At 45.6% G+C, this 9,704-nt stretch overlaps 1 protein-coding gene across 1 annotated transcript in view; it reads right to left on the bottom strand.

Moving 5' to 3' along the window:
* LOC119173513 (uncharacterized) overlaps window positions 1–5,425 on the bottom strand; it is a 273,757-nt gene extending 268,332 nt beyond the window's left edge. Inside the window, exon 1 of the mRNA XM_037424309.2 lies at window positions 4,918–5,425. Within this exon, the coding sequence (XP_037280206.1) occupies window positions 4,918–5,204 (287 nt within the window). The 5' untranslated portion in view covers window positions 5,205–5,425. The remainder of the gene's footprint in view (window positions 1–4,917) is intronic.
* Window positions 5,426–9,704: the final 4,279 nt, after the last annotated feature.

Genomic DNA, 9,704 nt, shown 5'->3' on the forward strand with positions numbered 1-9,704 from the left:
AAAAAATAAACTGTGCGTGCATATTCCATTTGCATGTTTTATTATTTCTATCTACCTATCTTCCCACCTCTGTTCAAACACATTCACATGTGAAGCAGCGCATGGAGACAAGGCACGAAAAGGCCAAACAACCACTTCACTCGCAACTAGTTTATTTCTCGAAAAACATGGTCAATATATACAACACGACAGCGTACTAGGTACAACAATGACGTTCAAGTTAAAACAGTGTGCGGTGATCTTCCAAAAAGGACATGTCACAATTGCTTAGAAAAACCAATGTTTGACTGATTCCTTCTATATCATTTAAAGAAAAAGATGACTGCATCAGCCAAGCATCAGTTGTTTTAACCAATCACAAAATGTCCTTTTTAGAAGATAACCGGACACTACAACGTCATTGTCACACGTAGTACACTATCATGTTGTATATTAACCATGTTTTCTGTGAAATAAACTAGTTGCGAATGCAGCAGTTGTCTGTCTTTTTCGTTCCTTTCGTGCCTTGTCTCAGTGCGCTGCTGCACAAGTAAACATTAACTATTACCAACTTGCCCCCCTTTAACGTTGCTGAATTTTCTATTCAAGCAACAGATTACAAAAATTACACATGTTGCCTCAAATCACTGTTGCAGTGTTACGTACTACTTTGATGTACGCAGGACCAGCGTTGTAGCACAAAGTTTTTTTTTGGGGGGGGGGGGGGGGTGCGGCATACGCTTTGCCTAAAGAGGGGGCATGGCACGCAAAAAAATATTTTCTGGGTGGGGGAGGCACCTGCGCAGGACTATTCCTTGTTGGATGTCACCTACACCATGCAGAGGCACGCGACCGTTAGATGAAGGGCAAGTGGCGTTCACTCTGACATTTCACCTCTTTCCGGGGCCCTTGGCAGTGCAAACCTTGGCAAACGAGATCGTGAGTGCCAGTGCATTGATTTTTCTATGTAGCTTGAAAAACTCAAACCAGATGAAAGGCCCTTTAAGGGGTGCACAGGCAGAGGAGAAATTGATCCTGCACTCGGTAAATACGAGGCTAAAATAATCTCCTGGCCTACTTATGGCCCAGCTGTTTGCCCCTCTAGTGATGCCCTTTTCAGCCATGCCAAAAAGAAAGAGACCCACCCAGGAGGGTGTTTATTCGGCGGTGCTCACCTAACTCGCCAAGGTGAACAATAAAAGGGGAGAACGTATTCTGCAAAAGCGAAAAAATGCATGGCTACGCTAAACCATTGGCACCTTTCTACCATCATAAACTAAAAACTTTATTATTGCTTTCCTGTCCTATGCACAGGTCCACCATGTATTTCTCTGAAATCTGGAATTTTCATAATACTTTATTGTGCCTATTTTTACGATTTTAGGGGCCTAGAACTCTGTTTTGTCTGCCTATTTTTGGCCCCTAAAACCCGATATTTAGTACCTATAATTACGGCCTCTACTCAAGACAGTGGTTGATACAGTCACGTGGTTGTGACCTCTGCAGGTGACGAGTCCAATAGGAAATTCCTTATTTGGCCGAACTCGTGGCCGGGACATGAAAAGTTGGATTAAAGCAAGCAATGATAGCGGTGAATGGGCCTTCAAAAAACTGACAAGCTGTGATGCGCAACAGCATTTATACACGCATTGTCGAATATTCCAGCATTATTCCCGATGATGATGTTTGATGTATTGTGGCACAAGGGCCATTTCACGGCCAAAGAGCACCAGTTTACCCAGCATTATTCCTAAGGGGCACGTAAGTTCCAGAAAAATCTGTAATATTCCGGTTAAGCACATAATTGCATCGAAAAGTTCCAAGATTATATCGATAGTACTAAGTCAATCAGCACAGTTTGCTCAAGGCAGCATTTACACATGCAGTGGGTCAATAACAAAGCTTCAGAAAGAAATACGGCAATTTGCAACATTCACAACCTATAGGTGGCGCAAATGTACATCCAACATAGCGGTCGTTGAGATGATCGCCCCGAGAGAGATGGTACCAGAAAGTACACTTTTGGTGAAGAGTGCAATTTTTCGAGCTTCAGTAACCGTTCGATTCACGTTTTTCAAAAGGTAGGGGAGCGCTAACATACTATATTAATTAAATAAGTGTCGGGTAGCACATTGGGTAGGAAAATAAGCGCAAAATTATAAATAAGGCCCATACGTACGCTCTTCACATTGCTGGCTGTACGTAATCACGCGCAAAGCCTGGTGTCATGTTGGAAAAGTATTATAATGGGAGCCTCAGTACAAATGTCTCAATAGTATCAGAAATATTTTCAGATACGTGCTTTATCTTACAGTTTTGCTTGCACTGCATTCTGCGCGAAGCTCAGCTGCACCTAAAAGCACGAAGTAAATAAGCAGACGAAAAAAAAAACATTGTTTGTGAATACCGAAGTACAAGGTGCCACCGAGGCATGTCATATTACCGGCAATATGATTTTAGGGTGCTTTCTTGTACAACAGAATCTTAGGAGGATGAAGTCTGCAAGCAGTGAACGAAACCAGTGGTAATATGCAATTTTCCCATTTAAGAGGTGACTTTCCTGTTACTGTTATATGGTTCGGTGTTTGAAAAGTATAAAAGATAGCATGGTGCGGGGCAGAAACGTCAAAAAGAAGCGTCCTCACCAAGTAAGACCGAACACAAATTGCGGTAGCTGTGAAGCAGACTTCGCAGATGCTTCAGATATGTAATGATGCGATTAACGTTTTAAAACCAGTCCTTTCATTCTATTCTAGAGGCGGAATGTATATCAAATTTAGTCCTGGTACTGTCCGCATAGTGACCGTGTCGAGCAGACGAAGTCAGCGCAAAAACTTGAGAAACTCAAAGGATTACAGTAATATCGAGGCTGTTCACAGCGTTGAAAAATGACCACAAACGTGGCAAAACAAGCAGCAAGATCTGCTGTTTGATACAGGTCCCAAACATCAATCATCTGAACAGACCTTCCTGCTGCCACCACTTAGCAATGCCACGGTACCTGGAAGTTTGCGAATACGATGGGATATGTACTGAATATAGTGGATATGTAGTTGGTTGTGATGGGTGGAATGAGGAAATAATTGGTGAAAAGTTGTCAAATGGGTTATTTTCTGACGGGATGCAAGAGAAGGAAGGCCTAGGCTAGATTTCATTGAAGATATACTGGCAATGTCATTAAAGTTAGAAAGTGTGAAACTGAGGGAGTTATTCAGAACAGCTTGCTAGAGTTGTGGCTTGGCAAGTTGGTTCATGCTTATAAGAGGGAAAAACAGTGCAAAATTCAGACAGACACAAGATGAAGGCACGACACGAGCGCCGTGTTGTGCCTTGTTTATCTTGAGTCTGTCAGAATATTGTGCTATTTTTCACTCTTATATTCCGTATATCTGTACCAGTTCAAGCTTGAAATGTATTAATGTCTTACATGCAAGCAGGTTTAGGCTTTTGAGAAGTTATGACCTATGTAGCCTGACATGCGATTTACATTCTTAGTAGTGTATTCAATGTAAGGTGCCCAAGATAGGCTTGATGGGATAACACCCAAGCATTTATACGAGCTGACCAGATCGGGCATGATGACCTTAAAGTATTATCTAGTTACCCACATGCCAATGTTTAAATCCATTTGCTATGTGCTGCACCAGGCTGCGACGGTGTTAGGATCAGACTGAAGAAATTAACTGTCATTACCACTGATTACTTCATGAAAAATGACGCATTCATCTGCAAAAAGATTAATGTTAGGTAGTTGATATAAATTATCAACAGAAGTGGACCAAGGTGTGACCCTTGTGGTACGCCTGAGTGGACCACAGCAGATGACAAATTGTGTTTGTTAGCAGTAACGTACTTGCACTCTGTGAAATAAAAAGAAAACACTAAATCCACTTGAGTAAATCGTTGTCAAGGTTTAGTAGGCTCAGGTTGGTGACCGACTCTGTCAAAAGCTTTGCTAAAGCTTTTAAAAATGCAGTCAGGACATTTTTAATGGTCCAAATTTTGACGCAGCTTGTGAGCCGTGTCTCGCATGAACAATGCTTATGAAAGCCACATTGTCCCGGCGTTCAAAAAAAAAAATTGAATTCAAGAAGGTAATGAGGTTGGTGAAAATTACCTAATATTTAAAGAAAGCCCTTGTTAGCGAAATAGGGCGATACTTATTACGCGAGTATTACCCGACACTAATACCGGAACCACCCTGCCGATTTTCCATTGCAAAGAAATGGCTGATGTATTCAAGGGTTGCTGAAAGATTTTTGTTTAGTATCAATGGAATGTAGGCCAGAGTTTAATGAAAGTTCGTCTGGTATGACACGTATGACAATACAATCATTGTAAAGGTGAGAGCTAGACGTTATAGAAGTCATACGGGTGCCGAAACATCTCCGCGTGTTCTGACTTGGTCAGTGACCGCATCGTCATGCCCCCAACCCCCAAGTGATTTCACTTTGTCTTACATACACAGGCACGCTGGGCTAACAGCTATCGCGGGCAACATGTGCGCACGTCAATGAGCCGCGGGAGAACAGGAAGTGGGCAATGATCGACATTAAATAATGAGGCATCTACAACCACTTAACGCGGAAATACCGCTGGCGCATGCTTCTAACTAAATGGGCCTGTCGATGCTGCCTTTCGGAAAGGACCACACGAGCTCCTTCCCACAGGTGAATTCGCTCTTGAGAAGCGTAAACATGGCCATTCCTAACGTGCCGCGGCAACGCATCGCGAACTCCTCCGGGACGAAAGATCTGAAGAAACAAAGTGTTTCCGTTTTAAAATCTGCACTTGCAGCCAATGTCTCTAGTGCCATGGCTTGGAATCAAACGCAGCTAGTAGACGCAACGAACTTCCAAAAGGACGTTCCGATCAATAGGGCATTCGGGCTATGCGATGAGTGTACGGCGGAAAACAGGGCGTCGCCACGCCGCTCACCTGAAGAAGAAGGCCCTGGAAATAGCCATGTTGTGTATGTGCAACAGATTGGTGCGGTTGGGGAAGACGGGGTCGATGTTGAGCCTCTGTATGTTGGGCACATGGGTGACAGTTTCGTTGGGCAAGAAGAGCTCGTTCACGTCCACCACCCGACAGTTGTCGCCGCGTACTTTGTCGATGCGCATACGAATGTCGTCGAAGTTGTCCCGCACGTGCCAGTTGAACTGTGCCAGCACGCAAGCGGCCAGCACACAGCAGTGCACAATCACAACACGCAGAAGGGCCATGTCGGTGGCTACTCGATTCACGTTTGATATAAGTCGGCTACAACGGCTACAACACAGTCATCTTAGGTGTGGGCGCGGACATGTTTAACTAGAAGCGTTGAGAGAGGCGTGCGTGCCTTTTCACCCTTTCTCTTTTCTCAGGAAACGCCTCCTGTATTAAGATGCCTGACGAATGGCTCGTGTTGCCAGCAAAGTGGTCTTACCTTTAGTTTTGGGCAGGCGCCGCGCAGTGCCGCTCACGACCGACACGTGTTGTGTCTATGTGCCTTCTCTTGTCCGTGTTCGTTGTCTGCGCTACCATCCATCATCGACACGTCTAGTTACTCGCGCCATAAATTCTATGACTCGCCCTACTTCCCAACGTTTCTAGTTTCTAGACTAGGTAAGCTGCAAAACTCAGTGATGTTGCGCATCGCCGCCGCTGCCAGCGACAAATATGGCGCTGCTGTCGCATTCAGATACACTCACTGCATGCTCGCTCACAGAGCACGTAGCCACAGAACTAGAGTGTACTAGAATGGGGGAGTGGGTCCACTGTGGCCGGCGGCAAGCGGTGCGGGTGAAGCAAAAACGGCGGAAAATTTGGTGGCGCTGCAGTAGCCTTCTCCTGAAGTGACGTCAGTTTCGGCGGGAGCGTGCGAGTCGTGCGGCGGTTCGGGCCGCACGACGCGCTGGCGGGGACGCTGAGCGCTCGATGTTGTCGTCTGCTCGACGCGCCGTCGTCTGTTCGATGCACCGTCGTTCGTGCGCTGTTTTCACAATTTGTCTCCTGGTTCTTTTTTTACACATTATTAGAGACAAAAACAAGTGACATGAAATAAAATGTATGCTTTTTTTCGTGAACGCGTAGGTTTGTATTTCCCTTTGAGCAAAGCCGTCTGGACAAAGAATACGCGGCAGACGGCACGTTTGCGTGCGCAGATATGTGTCTGCTGGTTGCATAACGGAGCGTTCCAAGCTGCTTCAAAAGATTAGAGGATGAGCACGTCTAGGCGTAGAAATTACTGTTGTGTCGTAGGCTGCCAAACCGGATACAGCAGAGTTAAAAACCAGCCCAAGCTCTCACTCTTTGGAGTACCTCAAGACGAAGAAAGACGCCGGCTATGGGACCAGAATCTCAACCGCGCTGATCGGCCCTTGCAAGTCACCGATGCCATTTGCGAGCTGCACTTCGAGCAAAAATACATACTAAGGCAATATGTACATATTATCGAAGGCCGAGAAGTATATATAGAGCGGGGAAAGCCGGAACTTCGCAGTGATGCTGTACCCATAATTATACCTCATCTCCTGAAGTGTCCTGACGAGCAGCCCACACCGGAGCAGTCAACGAAGAAGAGAGCGGCTTCACCACCAACCTGTGAAGACCAGCCGTCAAAAAGAACTGCGCTGCAATCAGTTGAGCCGCAACTGAGATTTGAAGATTGCGAAAGTGCGAGGCAAAGCGACAACGCATTTGAACTTGAAGACGTTGTCCGGCCAAACGACCACTGGGCAATGCACAAGTTTCGTCATTATGACGGAATTGCTTATGTTTCGGCCTCCCTAAGTCGTGAACTCGTAAGCATCGAAAAGACTGTGCTCATGAATTACGGTACCGACCGGAGTGAAGTGATTTGTCGGACATATGTTCGGAAGACGCTGATCTCCGAAAAGGTCGCCTATAACCTTGAAGATGCCAAACAAGTCCTGGACTGCGCAGAATCTCTTCACCCTTGCAGAGGAGCAGGTAGGGCGAAGGACTTCACCTATGACGTTCTTACGAAGAAACTGGAGCAGCAAATCTCTCATTCCGACGGCCTTGTCTTCAGTGTCACGTGCAAAGGAGCGGTTAAACAACAAGGTGAGTGCGGCAAACGTTTATTGAGACGTCACTTGTAATTGTACAATTAATCAATCAGTAACCTGTTTAATGCTAGAACATTTGTGTGGCCCCTAATTTTTGTAGTACTCATTAACATTTACGAAAGAATAGTTTGCCTACAGAAAGTGAAAGTGCATAAATTGCGTTTCAAACATGCATGGTAAAAAACTGGAAGCTCTTCATAATTTTTTTCTCGTATACTTCCAGGTTCTTCATGCATTTCATGCAAGTACGTGAGGAAAGTAATACTCACCAGAAAAAGCTACCTAAAACGAAAAGAGCGAAGAAACTCAGTCTCCACCAAACTGCGGGTCCTGAGTCAGAGAAACAAGCGGATGGCGACAAGGCTGTTGGACATTGCTGGTCGTCTCGAAGAGATGAGGGCAAACAATGCGAATGTCGCGGATAAAATACTAGAGGATAAAATATCGTCACTACCGCGAAAGCAGCAGGCAAGTGTTCGCGCTTGCTTTCAAGCTGCCAAACAAACCAGCAAGCAGGGCATGCGCTACAATCAGGAGTGGATCCTCGAGTGTTTACTCATGAAACTAAAGAGTCCCCGGCTTTATCAGCACATCAGAAAGAACGAAATTCTCATGATGCCCAGCAACACTACTTTGAAAAGATACTTGAGGTCATACGAGTCGGCCTTCGGTTTTAATCAAGCAGTAATGAACACTCTAAAGAAAAAAACCGCGAGCATGTCAGACCTCGAAAGACACGGCGGACTATTGGTGGACGAAATGAAATTGTCAGAACATTTCAATGTGACGGCGTCTGGCCAGATTCAAGGCTTCGTGGACCTTGGAGAATTTACGAAGCCCGAAGACAAGTACCAGCAATGTGATCACGGCATGGTCATCATGTTTGTGCCTTTCGCTGGAAAATGGAGCCAAATTGTGGGCGTTTTTGCGACAAAAGGAAATGTGAGAGGAGACATTTTATTGAAAATTCTCATGGAAGCTACCATCCTCGTGGAACAGGCGGGCTTGTTCGTCGACCACATCACTTGTGACGGAGCCCCCTGGAATCGAAAAATGTGGAAGCTAGCGGGGGTGTCGGCGTCATCGAAGAAAATAAATGGCGCCATACAGCATCCTGTCGACGAGATGAGGAAATTGCACTTTATCTCCGATTTCCCGCATCTGCTAAAATGCCTCAGGAATGGTCTTCTCCAGAAAGGCTTTGCAACACCAGACGGATTGGTACGTATAGATTCATGGTTGACATTTTACAAAGATTGTGTTTTTTGCATACATTGCATTACCTCAACCTATATTTCTAGGTGTCTGTGCATCCGGTTCGGGAGGCGTACCTTCTAGACAGAAGTGTTAGGACACTGAAAGTTATGCCCAATTTGACCGAGACGCATCTGGAACCAAACTCATTTGAGAAGATGAGAACCCCTTTCGCCTTCCAACTATTCGGTCCATATGTCCTACGGGGCCTGGCCTTCTACAAGGAGGACATCGAGAGAAGGTGTGGCAGCATCGAGGCAACTCAGCTGTTCTTCTCGTGAGTTGCGCCTACGTTCCAAATGAATTAAGTGTAATCGTAAACATCTCAAACGCATGATGAGCGCTCTTCTGACATACATTCTTTTTGTTTATTTTGCAGGAAGATCCAACGACTGATCACCGTGATGACTTCCAGGTTTCGGGCCGAAGCGCTGAGACCAGCTTCTACAGACGTGGCATTCCTGTCCAATTTTCTGGACTTCCTGAATGACTGGGAATCATTCAGTGACAACAAGCGGCACTTTCTCAGCGAGTCCACTGCCATAGGTTTTAGGGTCACTATAGCAAATACCCTTTCATTGCTGAAGTACCTGACAGAGAGCGTTGGATTCAAATATCTCATGACATCTCGACTTAGCACCGATCCCGTGGAACATTTCTTCGGCATCGTTCGCCAGTCAAGTGGCTGCAACGCGCACCCCTCTCCGGATGAGTTTCTAATAACCGTCAACTGCTTGTCCTTTTATAACTTGGCGCACAGTGTGGACAGCGCAAACGCAAACCCTGACATGATAAACGCTCTTGTCACTGTGCATGACAGACAGGGTCTAAAGGTCACGCACAAAAAAATTGATGATCTTATATCACAGGGAAAACTTGGCGAGGTCGAAAGCACGATTGCCACGATGCCAGAAAAGTTTGCTGACCACATCGATGTGACTTTGGAGAAGAGTGACTCGAGACTCATTTACTACACAGCAGGGTACGTGGCCAGAAAGTGTGTATTGAAGTTGGCATGCGTACAATGCAAAGAAGTGCTTCTGTTTGAGAAAGCTGTCGCGGTTGCTGAACAGCTCCCTTCGCAATTCACGGAGCAATGCGACTGGGGTGGACTTCTGTACCCCTCACGACAGCTGTATGATTTCATTGCCTCACTTGAAAACTTGTTTACTGAATGTTTCAGTGTTTCCATGTTGCACACAGATAGCATCTCTGACATCCTTTCATTGGTGAAAACTAATTTTCTGAACTCGAAAGCGGTCGGCTGTCCAGACCACAAAGATGCAGTGAGCACAAAGCTCGTTTCGTTCTACGTGCTCACTCGCCTTCACTTCTTAGTGAAGGGAATGAACAGGGAAAACGCTTCGAAACGAGCGAGAGCAAAACACTTAAAGCTTA

Source organism: Rhipicephalus microplus, chromosome 5, assembly GCF_043290135.1.
Source record: "Rhipicephalus microplus isolate Deutch F79 chromosome 5, USDA_Rmic, whole genome shotgun sequence".
In the NCBI taxonomy this organism is placed as follows: Eukaryota; Metazoa; Arthropoda; class Arachnida; order Ixodida; family Ixodidae; genus Rhipicephalus; species Rhipicephalus microplus.